General features: G+C 35.7%; 1 protein-coding gene across 1 annotated transcript in view; it reads right to left on the bottom strand.

Annotated features, from left to right (window-relative positions):
* Positions 1–17622, bottom strand: part of DZIP3 (DAZ interacting zinc finger protein 3) — a 98339-nt gene that overhangs the window by 79294 nt on the left and 1423 nt on the right. Inside the window, exons 3-4 of the mRNA XM_030329709.1 lie at positions 2804–2902; positions 816–888 (exon numbers count right to left, since the gene is read on the bottom strand). Of these exons, the coding sequence (XP_030185569.1) occupies positions 816–888; positions 2804–2835 (105 nt within the window). The 5' untranslated portion in view covers positions 2836–2902. The remainder of the gene's footprint in view (positions 1–815; positions 889–2803; positions 2903–17622) is intronic.

The raw sequence follows: 17622 nt of genomic DNA on the forward strand, positions 1-17622 counted from the left end.
ATATTTATGTATGTGTGTGGATGTGTGCTTTTATATATATATATGTGTGTATACATATATATGTCTTTTTTAAGCTACGACAAAATTTATTGTCATTGCCAATATAAGCCATATATTAATGTATACTTCAGTTATTCTCTTTCATTTTGAACTGGAAGTTCTAACAGTAAAGATAAAAACAGGAAAGAGAATTTCAAAACAACTCTGAAATGCCTTACTAAATAAAATTCTGTGTGTGTGTTTTCTCTTCATGTGTATAGTTTTTATTTTATTTGGATTTTGCTTTTAAAAGACAAATAAGAGATTCTTAAAATTGATTGTTGGGATGTTCTGGGAAAGTCAATTCAATCACCTACTAATTTTATTTTATTTTTTTTTTCCTTTTTCAATGTTTTTATTTATTTTTGGGACAGAGAGAGACAGAGCATGAATGGGGGAGGGGCAGAGAGAGAGGGAGACACAGAATCGGAAACAGGCTCCAGGCTCCGAGCCATCAGCCCAGAGCCTGACGCGGGGCTCGAACTCACGGACCGCAAGATCGTGACCTGGCTGAAGTCGGCCGCTTAACCGACTGCGCCACCCAGGCGCCCCACTAATTTTAACTTCTGGTTAGAATTGGTGCTTATAATAACTTTGAGACACACATATCAATTATCAGAGAGCGTTCATTATGACCATACTTTTACTTATAAAGGAAGGAAAGTAGACTCACCCCCAAATTTTTAACAAATATTTTAACTGACTAGATTTAGAATTATGCTGTCATACCTAATTAATCATTACTAATTAACAATGAGAATTAAATCTTCTCTTACCAGTTCATCAGTTGATTTTTCTACCTTATTCTTGATGTCCTCCTTAATCTGCCCCTCCACAGGAGGATCCCTACTTTAAATGAAAAATAAAGATGTATTCAGAGGGTCTCCTTACAAAGAACACAATTAAACTGCAGTAGTAAAGAATCTAACAAGTGAATTTGTCTGAAAGTTCAAAAGTGTAAACAATGTATAGCAAAGACTGATAATAGTGGTAGTTGTCACATCTTTTAGGGACTCAAGCTAAAGAAAAAAATTATGCTGTCCCTTACTAGATGGTGGTAAACAGAACTGAAGGCTGATGTAAAAAGCTTTTCTTGAATAGACACACAATAGACCAAAATAATGGGGAAATTTAAACTTTATAGCGCTGCTTCAGTATAAAGAAAAAAGGATCTTAAGAAGCCTCATGTTGTGTGTGTGTATATGTGCATGCATTTATTAAGATAATAAAGGTTTGGAAAGGATCTATCTTATGTAGATCCTTTTATATTTTGTTTCAGGTTCCTGGTATTATAGTCATCCAGTTTTCCAAAATAATTTTTTAAAATTGAGGGAGAATATCATATTTAAAAACCAACTATTTTTGTAAAAAGGAGTAACTTGACAAGTTTTGCTTCTGGCATTGGTTTAAAATGTGAACATATATGGTGTTACATACAGAACTGAAAAAATTTATTGCTTTTGCCTACATACAGAACCATGATATTGGGCCCATAAGAATTCTATACACTAGCAGAGATAAAACTGAGGTGAGAAACATATCAATTCATTTACTCAGCATTATACTTTATAAAAATTATCCCATTTTACTTCACATTTATGTATTCATTTCATAGACAATCATTTATCATCTTTCACTATGCCAACAGATTTTGTCAGGGGAAACTGGGACAGATAAACAGTACAGTATTATCCACATAGTGACAGTTTCAACAAAAGATGATTTATACACACAAACGATACTTCACAAGATGGTTCTCAGTGCTCTTTAAAATGTCATTGCAAAGAAAAACCTCTTAACTATCTTTTTATCCACTTCTAAGCCCCACTCCAAAAAGGAACATAAGGAATTTTCTTGTGTTGTCAAGGAATAAGAAATAGTGCGCCAGTATTCTGAAGCCTCTCAATTTTTGTAGAAGAGTACATAAAGTTCTCAAATGCATACCCTACTTGCTAACTCCATTTCATGGAGTTCAAGCCAACAGTTCTCAGTCTCACATGCTTATTAAAATCACCTGTGAAGCTTTTGAACAACCTGATGTCCAAACCCTACTTCAGAGCTTCTTAATCCAAAGTGTAGGATGTGGGCTGCTATATTCACCAGTTTTCCTAACAAATTTGGTATGTAAGCTTAACTAATCCTCACTCCCTCCCCAATATTAAAATGGCTCTATTAAAGGTTACTAATGAAATCCTGCTTGTTATGTCAACAGATTTGTCTTAGTTCTTGATTCTACCTAGCCTTTCTGCATTATTAAACATTGCCCATCATACCCTCCAACCTCCTGTGGAAACTTCTGCATTCTTTGTGGCTGCTGGTTCTCCTCCTAGCTCTCTACTCCTCAGTTTGTACCACTGACTACCCCTCTTCCTCTCATTCATCTTATTCGTTTATTATTAATAATAATACAGAACAATATACATTAACAGAATCAAACCATGCTCCTGATATATTAGAAAAGGAAGGTACATCAACAGTCACTACGGCAGTCACTTTAAGATGGGTAAATTGATGTCCAGAGAGGTTATATACCTAGAAAGTAGCAAAGCTGGAACTAGAGTTTAGCCAGAGTACAGTACTTAAGAGAAATTTCCTGAAATTAGATTTCCCCCCATCTACATCCCCCACTAATCAAAGTTGCTAAACTGTCTTGAAGCATAAAGGTGTCTCATCTATACTAGCTTCCCAAGATTATATGAAAAGGACAAATGTTGTGTCTTCAAATGCAGCAAACATGGTTGGTTTTTGTCAACCTATCCCTTACCTCATAAAAAACTGTTCTGGTAGAGAATCCATGCTGCAGACTGTGTTTTGCAAAAGTCTTATTCAAATGCTTACAGACTTTTACTACTGATGTTTAAAGCTGCAAAAAAAGTAATATTTTTAATGGTCAAGTAGAAGGATTACATTCTTTTCCCCCACTATAAAAATATATATGATCATTAAAGAAATAGTTGTAATAGTTGAAATAGTTGTAAAAGAAAATGAAAATTACATAGTTTGACCATCCAAAGATAAGTCACTACCTACCTTTTAATATTTTACTTTTTCCAGCATACGTATATTTTACCAACTTGTAATCATACTGGATAAATGTTCTACATTATGGTTTTCACCACTGAGCACTATATCAAAAGCATCTTTCATGTGATATTATACTCCTAGTATGTATTCTCAATGGTTACACAAGAATTGGCTGACTGGGGTTTCCTAGACCATTAATTTATAGATGGACATTTAGATTGTTTCCTATTTTACCTTTATGATTATTCTAAGAAATTCTCATAAGTAGAATTTCTCAGTCAAAAGACAAATATTTTAAGCCTCTTGGTGCATACTGCTAAATGGCTTCCCCAGAAGTTTATGCTAATTTGTTTTCCACAGAGTACATGAGTTTCTGTTTAATGCAATCTTCATTAACACTAATTGTTTTGTTTTCTTTATTCTAAAGGTAACATTTAGCCACCTTCCCCCAAAATCATGATTCTATGTCTTCATAAAATAGGAAAGGTGAGATGTACACTCTCTGGTTCAAATATCAATGAATGTCGTGGATGTTACCTGAAAGAAAAAAAAAACTGCCACCACACAAATGAAAATAAAAAGAATATTCATTTGTACATCTATTTATATAACTCTCTATTCAATTATTCCAAGAGTAACTCTTCTAAAATTAGTCACATTTACACCCTGATGTTTATAGCAGCACTACCTACAATAGCCAAATTATGGAAGCAGCCTAAGTGTCCATTGAGAGATGAATGGATAAAGAAGAGGTGGTATTTGTATACAAGGGATTATTCATCCATAAAAGAGAATGAAATCCTACCATCTGCAATGACATGGATGGAGCTAGAGAGTATTATGCCAAGAGAAAGGCAAATACCACATGACTTCACTCAAATGTGGAATTTAAGAAATAGATGAGCAAAGGAAAAAAAGAGAGACAAACCAAGAAACAGACTCTTAATTACAGAGAACCGATGGTTACCAGAGGGGAGGTAGGTAGGGTTACGTAGGTGATGAGGATTAAGGAGTGCAGGTGTTGTGATGAGCACCAGGTGATGTATGGAATTGCTGAATCACTATACTGTACACCTGAAATTAATAGAACACTATATATTAACTAGAACTAAAATAAAAAAAAACAAACCCCACTAATAGCATGTGTAATATACAGCCGTAAGTTAGATCAGCAGAACTTTTGAAGGCCCATTATTAAAATGCAGTTCAGCATAGGTAATTCCCAAATAAAGAAAACATGTTCCACAAGATCATTTGCAAGTCACCTATTCATTCAGATTGTATTTACTCAAAGAAACACTATTTTACATGATACTGACTCTCCCTTAGAAGCCAGAAAAAGCCAACCAAACATGTAGAGAAGAAGTAACGGCTGGACCTGAACCTTCATAAGCCTTGAGGCCTGAGTATCCTGTCATTAGTGAGCTTAATAGGGAAGGGGGCAATTTGGTGCCTGACTAAAAGAAGTCCTGGGAGATCATCTGCAAAACTAATATTCCTAATTATGATACTGCCTGTAGATATTTTCTATATTTGACTCACACCAGCTCTAAGTTACAAAGGTAAGGGTAATTCTCTCAACAATCCAATGGATACTTCCTAATCAAAACACAAATGCAAACATTTACTCACACACACACACACACACACACACCCATCTGATTTCTTCGTTTACTAAGAAGTGTTGGCAAGGATGTGGATGCAAGGAACCCTCATACACTGTTGGTGGGAGTGTAAATTGGTGTAGCCACTGTGGAAAACAGTATGCAGGTTCTTCAAATGGTTATTCCATAACTGGAAGCCTGTATCTCCTACTCCTCTTCATGCGTTTTGCCCGTGCGTCTTATCCCCTTCCCTCTGGCAACCATCAGTTCTCTGTATTTATAGGTCTGATTCTGTTTTTTGTTTATTCATTTGTTTGGATGAAATAATGACTTATTTCATTTAGCTAATACCCTCTAGATCCACCCATGTTGTCACAAACAGCAACATCGTCCTTTTCAAATATTGAATAATATTTCAGTGTATGTGTTTATGTATATATATCAAGTGTCCACCAATAGATGAATGGATACAGATATGATATATATACATAAACACATACACTGAAATATTATTCAATATTTGAAAAGGACGAGATCTTGCTGTTTGTGACAACATGGGTGGATCTAGAGGGTATTAGCTAAATGAAATAAGTCATTATTTCATCCAAACAAATGAATAAACAAAAAACAGAATCAGACCTATAAATACAGAGAACTGATGGTTGCCAGAGGGAAGGGGATAAGACGCACGGGCAAAACGCATGAAGAGGAGTAGGAGATACAGGCTTCCAGTTATGGAATAAGTCACAGGAATAAAAGGCACAGCGTAGAAATATAGTGAATAATACTATAATAACATATCATGACAGATGGCAGCTACGCTTGTGATGAGCATAGCATAACCTATAGACATAATGAATCATTATGTTATACACCTGAAACTAACATAACATTAAATGTAAACTATACTTTAAAAAAAAGGTTAATAAATTTCCTCATTTAAAAGACAGTTTTCTAACACCTCTTAGTTGCTTGCCCATCCCTAACAAAAATTTCTTACTGTCAGTATATCTCACCTATGCAGAATCCAGTTCTCCTAGATATTTTATAGTTTTACTCTTATTTTTAAAAACTCAGTAAGCAAATGTCAATTTAAATTTGCATTCTTCATTCAATACCAATGAAAGATCTAACCTAACACTAATGATGAAGAGGTTGTTATTCTCTCACACTAGATCAGATCTGTTTCATCTCTTCAATAAAGCTGTATAAAAAAGGACGTGGCTTTGGGAATTCTAGGACTGTGATCAAACTGCTTTTCTTTTATAGCTTCTATAACCTCCCTGCTTATTTCAATAAAACGTTAGGCATTATCTCACAGATTATACAAAAGCACACCTTTTCTAGACAAAGCAGTCCCCCTCATTTCCAGAATTTAAAAGCCCAGACACAGATACCTCCCCCTCTGATAAGCTCTCCTTCAGTCAGTTGTTTGCACAGATCACAAGGCTGAAAAGGGAAGAAAGTCCTCTGGCAACAAGGTAGAGAAGATGGAAGGCCTCTGCTAAGCTATTCAGTGCTCAGCTTGAAAAAGAAAAGGATATAGTATTAATTAATAAATCAGAAGATATTTGGAGCCTGAATTAAGAATTAAGAAAAGCTAATGGCTTTTTTAGTCTGCTTAGAAATACAACCTGAGATGAATCTCTGTGGTGAAAGGTTTTCCAGGAGAATATCATCAACCCCATCATTTCCCCAGGAGCTAAGCAGATCATGTGTGGCAAACCCTACTGCAATAGCAGCAGCCGCGGTGACGGTGGCACTTTACAGCCTCTGCTGGGAAGGAAGGCGTAAGTGCCTAGCAACAGAAAGGAAGTAGCCAGCCCGAAACACACTGCTTCTAAAATAATCCAGAGGTTCTTACCATTCTAGAAGAGGCTGAAGGAAACCTTTGAAATCAGGGTTAACATGGGATAAAGGATGAATCTGGTTTCCCCTGGTGTGTTCATCTCAACAGGCTTTCCCTGTCAGCAAGAAACTAAAAATTTACCTCCCTTCCTGGAACTGAGGGATTGCTTGTCCACAGGAACCTATTCAGGTGCTGGCTAATTGATGAGAGGGCAAGTTAAAGGTCAGTGTCAATTTCTAGCACACCTTTATCCACCAAGCAAAATGATCTTATCCACAGGCTGTTTTACTGGTCAAAAACAAAGTCCTGCCATCTTTATCCTTATCCAACAGTAAAATGCCTTTCTTACTGCTCCCTCTGAGCTCCCAGCTCCCTCTTTCCCTCTTATCTACTGAAATTGTACCAAACTTTTTTTAATCGCAAAAGTATTCCACCTCCCCCTACTTTTAAAGGTGGCTTATTCGCAACAAAGCAGGCACAGTTTTGTTTCTAATTGTTTAATCATTCATTCAAATGTTTATCTTACAGCACTTGTCACCTCAACATTATAAAAGCACACTGTTTTTTAAATCTACTCGAGTGTTCATCGTAAGTCATCTGACCAAGTTAGAGGCTCTAACTAGCCAAAAAGTTCACATTTCAGTGTGTGGGTAGATAGATGTCCCATGGATTTACTACTCTTGTCAGTTCTGGCCCTTACAGATCACACAATGCCAGATGGAAAAAGGGAGTTATCGTGTGCAAAAACATTAAAATTCAACTCATTTTTCTCAATGCTATTAGTTTGAAAACAAAATAATATAAGTTATTTTTCAAGAGAGAAATTCAGTTGTGAGAACTTCTCTTGTGCCCACTAAATCTGGGTTCCTCAATCTTGACACTATGGACATTTTAGGCTAGATGAAGCTTTGTTATGGGAAGATATACTCTGCATTTTAAGGATGTTTTGGAGCACCGCTAGCTTCTACCTCATAGGTGCCAAAAACAACTCTCTCCCACCTCTCAGGTCCATTGTGAAAACCAAAAGTGTTTCCAAGCACTGCCAAATGTCCCCTGGGGGACAAAATGCCCCAGTTGAGAACCACCTAAATGATTTAAAATGAAAAGACCCTGGGTGGCTCAGTTGGTTAAGCATCTGACTATTGATTTCGGCTCAGGTCATGATCCAACGGTTTGCGAGATAGAGCCCTGCGTCTGGCTCTGTGCTGACAGTGTGGAGCCTGCTTGGGATTCCTGGTCTCCCTTTCTCTCTGCCCCTCTCCCACTCTCTCTCTCAAAAATAAACAAACATTAAAAAAAAAAATACAAAGGTTAATTAAGTAAACACATAACAGATTGTTCTGAGGAAGAACACTAAGACTATCCTGGTATTACGTAATATTTACAATCATTTGTCTACAAGAAAGAAAAATGACATAAAGTACCTCATTTAGATTTCATATCAATGTCAAAAGTTGAGAGATTGCATAGCACTGGTAGTTAAGAGCACAAAAATACTGGAATACTCCTGCAAGGGTATACAGAACTGCTTTGATACACATTAGCTATGCAACCTTGCTTGAAACTAATTAACATCTGTGCTTCAGTTTCCTCATCTGGAAAATAAAGATGGGACCCACTTTAGGTTCCTCAAAAAATTAATAGGACTACCCTATGACCCAGCAATTGCACTACTAGACATTTATCCAAGGGATATAGGCATGCTGTTTCGAAGGGACACGTGCACCCCAACGTTTACAGCAGCACTATCAACAATAGCCAAAGTATGGAAAGAGCCCAAATGTCCATCGATGGATGAATGGACAAAGATGTGATATATATGCACAATGGAGTATTACTCGGCAATCAAAAAGAATGAAATCTTGCCATTTTCAACTACATGGATGGAACTAGAGGGTATTATGCTAAGCGAAATTAGTCAGAGAAAGACAAGTATCATATGACTTCACTCATGAGGACTTTAAGACACAAGACAGATGAACATAAAGGAAGTGAAGCAAAAATAATACGAAAACAGGGAAGGGGACAAAACATAAGAGACTCTTAAATATGGAGAACAGAGGGTTACTGGAGGGGTAGTGGGAGGGAGGATGGGCTAAATGGGTAAGGAGCATCAAGGAATCTACTCCTGAAATCATTGTTGCACTATATGCCAACTTGGATGCAAATTTAAAAATAAATAAAAAACAAAACAAAACAAAACAGATGGTACTTGCTTCACAGGGTCATTAAGATTAAATGTTTAAAATATGTAATAGAACAAGACCTAGCACAGAGTAATTACTATGTGTTACTATCATCCCTTCATTATCATCAACAAATTTTGTTTAAATTTGTAGCAAAATCAGTTTTTTCTTCCAATTCTCTACCTTGATGGAGAATTGCTACCATATGGAAAGGAAAGGTAATAATGAGATTAAGAGCTGGGACAAAAAAAACATTTTTCAAATATATCCCACATGGCACAAATGCAGCTTAGTTTGCACATTTGGCATCTTGGGTTTTTCACATCAGCACATATGACACATGTCATATTCCTTAAACAGTATGATATACCATTGTATAAATGTATCATTTCACCAGACAACTATTGATAAACACTTCCTCTCTGGTCTTCCCTTTTTTTCTTTTGCTATTACTAACAATGCTGCAATAAACAATCTTGAACATGCAACTTGGTAAAATCTTGATAGTTATTTTAAAAAGCTGGATTTACAGGACACCTGGGTGGCTCAGTAGGCTGAGCGTTCAACTACTACTTTCGGCTCAAGTCATGATCCCAGGTCATGAGATAAAGCCCTATGTCTGGCTCTGCACTAAGTGGAGCCTGCATGAGATTCTCTCTCTCTCTGCCCCTCTCCCCCACTCACACTCGCTCGCTCTCTCAAAACAAGAACAAAAAAGTTGGTTTACGACATCAGCACTGAATTACAGAAGTATTTCAGAAGTTCATTGGTCTCTTAGCAAAGCAGGTCTCTGACACTGCTTGTTAACACTTCTGCTAGATTTTCCCAAAAGAATTCCAAAAAATTCCTTAGAGATGTGAGATGTTTTGCTCCATATGAGTAGTCATTACTTCAAGGCTTAAAACATTATGAAGAGGATGCTTTCTAGGAATAAGGCAAGACATCAGTAATGGGAGTTTCCTTATAACCAAAATTTTAAATATTATTGATCTGATTATGTTTACTATGCAAGCAGCAACAGCCATTCTTGGTGGCTTTTAAAGTAGAGGCTCTATCTGAGGGTTGATGGGGGGTGGGAGGGAGGGGAGGGTGGGTGATGGGTATTGAGGAGGGCACCTTTTGGGATGAGCACTGGGTGTTGTATGGAAACCAATTTGTCAATAAATTTCATAAAAAAAAAAATAAAAAAAAAAATAAAGTAGAGGCTCTATGACTCTAGCACTCTGAAAGTCTTTATTACTCAAGTGTGAGCTCCAGCTAGACAAGAATGGCTAGGACCATCAGGTTAGACTCACACAGGTTATACCATTATTTTGTTACTGTGTTAAGAGTGAACAAAATATATTGATTATTTGGTTTTCTAATTTTCCATTAATTTCTTCCATTTTTTTATCTGACTTCCTGGCAAGGCCACAAAATGAACATACCTAGCTAGACACAAGTAGCCAAAACATTATTTTACCACAAAGAAAAAATAGTTTGTTTAAGGCAAACTCCAGGACTCATGGATAATGGTTGGAAAATCGTTGCAAAAGTTATCATAAACTGAAGAGCATTCTTGCCCTAAAAGATCAGGGAATTCACTGTCATACCTCAGCTCTTGTCATCTTGAAAAAAATCATTAGCACTGTCTGGCAGCTTATATCAGAAAGGAAGAACCCTGCAATGTACACCCAGCACCCTTCCTTATAAATCTGCCAAAATAGAAAATATCCTTGTCAAAACCAGCATCTTGTCAGGAGTAGGTTTGTTTTTTGTTTGTTTGGAGAAGGTTTTTAATTTTCCTCAGACCCTCAGACCTATCCAGTTACTTCAAGACTTAGCAAACCTAAAGAACATATATTAATTTGTTTTTAATATTTGGAATGTACCTATAATGAATATGCACAGGTTAGGATTTACCTGGGGAAAAAAATCCAGATATTAAAATACCCATCAGTTTCCTTTTATTTACAGGTAACACTGCGAAAATCACACTGTTCAGAAACACAGCTAGAAACCCTTGGAAGGAGCATGTTACCACTAAGCAAATTTTCCAAAGCAGAATATTTTCAGCAATGTTGTCATTACTGTTATTAGACAATGATGAGAAAAAGGAAACAAGACAGAATGTTGACACATGACACATGTAGAGATGATAATCAAGCAGGAAGTAGAGTATATAATATGCACTTGACTCTCTCACCACCAATGACAAGGCCTACAATACCCAAATCCAGACTGCTCCACCAATGTAAGAAGACTCATTATCTCAGAAAGACATATATTTGTAAGAAGAGTTTAGCTGAGAAGGTAGGTCAAGGTTTGGTTATGAAGAATTTTCTCTCATAAAATTAACTGGGTGTAATTAACTGTGGTTTCATCAAAAATAAGATTAATTTTCATCAGCTCCTATGTGTCTGGCTCTGGGCTGAGTACCTATGTACAGTGAATACACATCTGATCCTCACACAACTGTGAAATAAACATTACTGTAATTCATTTTAAAAAGTAAGCAACTGAGGGATTTAGAGTTCATATTGCTAACAAATTAATAAAAGCAGAAATTCAGGCCCAAGTTTCACTAACTGCAAATTCCATATTCTTTCCACTAGGTCCCATTAAGTGCAATATTTAACTATTTAAGCGTGGTGTTCAATTTTGAGCTAAACCGAGTAATATGCATAAAGACAAACACTTAGAAACAAAACTATTTATGTGACCTTACTGACTAGTAATGATACTGTAAAGATAATCATGACATCTGATAATTTCATAATATACTATTCTCATTAGTTTTTACTAAGAAAATCCATTTGTTCAAGAAAACAATTCAGAAAAATGGCAGTACTACACGTGCTACTAAAATGAACAATAATTAATATGTGTTTAAATGCTCTGTTAAGGTTAACAATTTTGGAGAAGTCTCCAAATTTTTTTTGATCACCATGTATCTAAAGCAATAAGTCTGAGAATACACTGACAATACATGAAAAGCAATTCATTTATGAATTATATACAGATATTACTATAATATAAAATAAAAAAGAATGATATCAAAATAAAGTAAAAATTTCTAATTGTTCCCACACCCTGATAGCTTCACATATCCCAAGGTGTGCATATTCCACTTTGGATGCCACTATCTTAGAAAATGGTTCCACGTTTTAATTCAAGAAACAGAACATAATATTATCTTTCATGAACATAGTAATATCTACTTTCTGAAAGACTGGAAATTTAAAAATGAGATATGCAAAGGACTTGGCTCTGTATAAAGTAGGTCTTCAATAAATACTATAGTTAAAAATGATTATTGTACCTTAATTTAAAATAAAATTATGTCACTTACCTTTATCTGCAAAATTGGGGTTCAGAAACAATGGATAATATTTATGTTTAAAAAAAGGCAACCTTCTGATACTGAGATATGAAATTAGATGTGAAATTGGGGTAAAAAACATTTACCCAAATTACCCAAACCATGTACTTAAAGTTGAATTCTGTGAAATGTGCATGGAAAAAAAACAAAACAAAACAGGAATTGTTTGAAAAGTGAAAAAGTTAATTTTACGGTTTGGCAAATCATTTAGAGGTAAGTTGAATTTTAACACTTGATTGGGAAAAGAAACAGGAAGAATAATTGAAAAGAGAGCAATTTTGGCTTAACAGGTTTTTTGCCTTTGTGTTGAGGGTAACATTTCTCAAAAATCAAAGTTGACATTAATTCTACAGACTTAGTTTTCTGGCTCTGCATAAAGGGCAAAATCAATTTAATATTAATATTTGAATATTTGAATATTTAATATTGTTTTAACTACAGTAGAGACAAGGTATCCAAATGAGTCCATGCCTAGACCTCTGCCAATTTTCTACCACTAGATTTCTTTGCCTTGAATCTTTGGAACCCGGGCCAATAGAACTTTTGTTCTACCTGCTATTTATGCATACTTAATAATCTCCTAATTTACATCTGGCCTCACATCTCCACTGAACAAAAGCTCCACAAAGTCAGGAATTTTTTTTTTTTTAATCCCTCTGCTATATATCTGCAGAGCCTACAACAGCACCTGGTACACTTCAAGCACTCAATATTAACTTAAAGAATGAAGCCACCTTTCTTCTGAATACCGCAAGTCCTCAGAAGGCAGAAGACGGAGCTTGTGTGTAAATTAAGACTGCCTTCTCTGCCAACCTGAGCCCTTCTTTACAGGTCAAAAGTAGCCCATATACTACTGTAAAACTATCCCTGCAGATAACCATGGAATCAAGACAGGGCCTCTGTCTTCTGGCAACTACTCAGTGTTCTTTGTTGTTTCCTCTAAATATTTAAGTACCCTGTGGTTTAGTTTTTCTATCCACACTCACCTTTTATCATTTAGGTTCAAGGCTTTAAATTTTTACCTTTAGCCTTGACCTCTCCCTTAACTACAAATAATATATTCGACAGCCCATTCAGTATCTCCTGGATGTCTAGTAGATATCGAAACATAACTGAAACTGAGCTCTAGATACTGCCTTCTCCCCACAAAATGGCTGAAGCAGAGCCACTCAGCCAAGCCAGGTCTAGATCAGACTAACTGCAGTCAACTCAAAGAATGGTGAGCAAGAAATAAATGCTCATGATTTATAACCACTGAGTTTTGAGGTGATTTGCTATGCAGCAAATACTGAACAATATGCCACACTGTCTAAAATTCCAACACTCCATCTTGACTGATACTTCCTTTCCCTCTTCCCTTTATTTTCCTCCATAGCACTTACTACATTCGTATATTTTATTTATAGTTCTTATTTGTTGTCTATGTCTCCCGTTAAAATAAAAGCTCCACCTGGATAGAAATTTTTTATCTGATTCACTGCCATAACCCCAGTACCTGGAAATGTACTTACCACTCAAGCACTCATTAAATGTATGGTGGGTGAATGAACAATTAGCTCTGTGTTCACACTGTTGGTATAATTCTCATACTACAACATTCAGTATTCTATAAACTCTGCACTTCTGTCACAAATTCGTATCTTCATTCAGTTTGATTTATATAACAGGACTTAAGCTCTGGTCATGAGACATTAAAAATTTTCAGGAGGGCCTAGGTGGCTCAGTTAAGCATCCAACTCTTGATCTCAGCTCAGGTCATGATCTTACAGTCGTGAAATCAAGCCCTCCATAAGGCTCTATGCTGGGCATGGATCCTGCTTAAGAATCTCTCTCTCCCTCTCTACTACTCCCCTGCTTGTGCATGCTCTCTCTCGCTCTCACAAAAAAATAAACGTTTTTAAAAATTCCACTTTATGGGGTGCCTGGATTGTTCAGTCAGTTGAGTGTTCCAACTCTTGGTTTCGGCTCCAGTCATGATCCCAGGGTCATGGGATCTGTGCTGAGCATGGAGCCTGCTTGAGATCCTCTATCTCTCCCTCCCTCTGCCCCTCTTCCCAGCTAGCACTCTCTCTCTAAAAAAATCTATTTTACTCTTAATTAAAGGTATGCTAAGTTTTTCTAAAAGAAATAAAGGAGCTAGACAGCCCTAATACTGAGTTCTAAGATCCTAAGCAATTTTTTTTAACTCCCTTTAATATGTTTCTGGAACTATAAATTAGGGAAAATGTCTGTGCAAATACAAAGGATGTCAATAAAAAAAAATCTATGGAGAAAAGGGATTTTAAGCCAAACCTTGAAGATATTAATATTTTGCCCTAAAAAAATGTGTTCCTATAGTACTCTCCATTTCTCTTAATAACACTTACTCTGATTTGTGTAACAGAATCTAAGCTCTTTGAGAATGAAGGAATATTCATATTTAAAAAATTTTTTACCTGGTTGGTTAAACTAATTTAACTGGATTTTTTTCTTTTTTTAAGTAAAATACAGGAGCACCTAGGTGGCTCAGTGGGTTAAGTGTCTGACTCTTGATTTTAGCTCAGATTATGATCTCATGGTTGTGAGATCCAAGCCCCACATCAGGCTCCTCACTGAGTGTGGAGCCTGCCTGGGATTCTAGATACCTCTCCCTCTATCTTTCTCTGTCTCAATATAAATAAACAAACAAATATTTACAAAAAAATAAAAGTGAAATGCAGATGCTCACTTTAGCTACTATTCTTTTAAAAATCTGTGGGCATAAATGTCCTTTATAAAAAATATATATGTAAATCTGCTAGGCCTTAAACCTTAAAAAAAAAAAAATAAGGGAAAATATGTACATGGATGGAATTAATAAACCTAAATGTAAAATTAGTGATTCTGACAAAAAAGGAAAAGAGTAAAGTTGGTTCTTGAAAAGCTGAATGAAGTAGATAAACCCCTAGAAAGTTCCAGTAAGGAACTTTCCGTAAGGAAAAATATAGGTAACATTTAAATGAAAAAGGAAATTTAAAACTGCAATGAAGAGATTAAGAAAATTACTAGAATACTGATGCAACTTCATATCAAAATTTCTTTAAATCTAGGGCACCTGGGTGGCTCAGTCGGTTAAGAGTCCAACTTTGGCTCAGGTCATGATCTCACCGTTTGTGAGTTCGAGCCCTGCATGGCGCTCTGTGCTGACAGTTCAGAGCCTGGAGCCTGCCTCAAATTCTGTGCCTCCCACTCTTTCTGCCCCTCCCCTGCTCGCACGTGCACTTTCTCTCTCAAAATAAATAAACATTAAAAAAATTTCTTTTAATTCTTTAAATCTAAAGAAATAGTTGCTATATTAGAATATTTTTATTTCCAAACCTAAGGAAAGGTGGAAAAAATGATCAGATCTATAACCATATTACCAATTCAAATATTTTCAAAAGATCTACCACTAAATCAGCTACTTGATTTTATAGGCCAGTTGTATACAATCTACAAGGACCACCTGATTCCTATGTGATTCTCATTCTGTAGCACAGAAAAAAAGATTAGAAAACATCCAATTCATTTTTCAAAAGTTCACAAATTCCAAGAGAAAAGAAAAAATTAATGAAAAAAATTTTAAATACAAAATCCTGAATATTTGCATCATAGCAAATACAAGTTTTGTTACTATAATCTGTATGACCTTGGGCAAATTATTTCACCTCTCCTTAGTTTTTTTCACCTGTAAAATGGAGATAATAGTACCTAAAGTATGAAGTTGTTATGAAGATTAATTAGTAAGTATAAAATTCTTAGAATAGTGCCTGGCTTCTAACAAATGCTCAATAAGTGTTAGCTATTATCATCCCAAGAACAAAAAAGCAACACAATACATTGCATTATCATGTCAAAGTGGAAAATGTGATCTATAAACACAGGTATTTGATAATGTTTTTAAGTAGACGCTTTGGCAAGTCTTTAAGTACAACAGGTATAAAGGGCAATCTAAACATTTGAAAGACTACTACAAGCCAATAGCACAAATTATACTAAGTGTTAAAATACTGGTCATTCCCATTCAATTAAATCATAAGACAAAGATGTTCAGTATCACCATGATTATTCCAATTTGTTTTTGCACTAATAAAGACAACATATACTGGACATGATGAAATTATTATTTATAGATGATATATAGTGAGAAAGTCTAAGAGAGTAAGCAAAATTCTATAAAAACTAATAAGAGATTTTAGTCAGGGTCTGGATAAAAGATGTATCAAAATCAGCATCTTTTTTTTTTTTTTTTTACAGTAGCAATACCAAATTTTAAAGGAGAAAAAGAGAACCCGCTCACATTAACAAAAATTATACAATGCCCTGGAACAAACTTAATACAAGACTAGAAGATAAATTACATAAAATTTCACTGAACATGAAATACAACCTGAATAGTATTAACTATCTCAGCAGTATCTGTATCTTCTTAGTCACCCCAACTAGAAACTTGGAGTCCCTTCTAGTTTCATGCTTCTCTTCACATCTGAAATAAGTCATTAAATCCTGCCTATTTCACCTACTTATTTCTCCAATTTTTCACCTCTCTGTTATCTCCACTTCAATTACCCCTGGTAATCCTTTGCAAAGACTCAGCAAATTAAATATTCTCCTTACTCCTACCTTATCTTTATCAAAAATCACAGGCTGCCCAGTTGCCAGAGTAATCAACCTAAAACACAAACCTAAATAGATCAGGCCTCAGTTAAAAGCCAAAGATCACCACTGAATTCAGTATCAAGAATAAGGTCTTCAGTCATCTGGACCGAGCTTCATCACCATCATAATCACCACTTCCTCCTCCTCCCCATTTTTTGGTGCCTAAAATAAGACGGTTTCTCATATTAGTATGTGCAAGTATCTCTGCCTAAATGTGTTAGGGCTTCTCACAGTTACCATCATGGTACATCCTACTATACTTCCAACATCAATTTTTGAAAACGATTTTTTAAGAAAGACATATTAAAATGAGTATCTTACAGATGAGAATGCAAAATTTGTATCATTACTTATGTTAAAATGAAAGATTGTAAAGAAAGATGGATAATTACTTATGTTAAAATGAAGAGTGTAAAGAAAGATGGCATTTACAGATAGCAGCTTTGACCTCTTCCCTTGGCTGAGAATGAGTATGAAGGTGAGACACTTGTCATTATTAGTGAAAAGTCTAACACCAACCAAAAGGTTATCACTGCATTTGCTAATGAACTAAGATGTAACTAACACCTGCTGAGAAAGTAATTATGCCAGGCAACTGCTCTAAATTCTTGTAAGTTGATTAGCTCATTTTATAATGGTTTGCACCACCTGACATGACCTCATCTTTACTGCTACTCTCACCCTTGCTGTCTACTCTAGTCATAGTGGCATCCTTGGTGTTCCTGACACACATCATGGTCCCACTTCAGAATCTCTGCCCTTGCTTTTCTACTTTTCCCCCTAGAGAGCAGGGCTGTCTCCTTCAACTCCTTGAAGCACTTCCTCAAATATTGCTTGCTCCACCTTGACCTCCCAACTCCCTTCTTCCCAATCACCATTATTCTCCAAGAATAATTCTGCTAA

This window comes from Lynx canadensis, chromosome C2, assembly GCF_007474595.2.
Source record: "Lynx canadensis isolate LIC74 chromosome C2, mLynCan4.pri.v2, whole genome shotgun sequence".
Classification (NCBI taxonomy): domain Eukaryota; kingdom Metazoa; phylum Chordata; class Mammalia; order Carnivora; family Felidae; genus Lynx; species Lynx canadensis.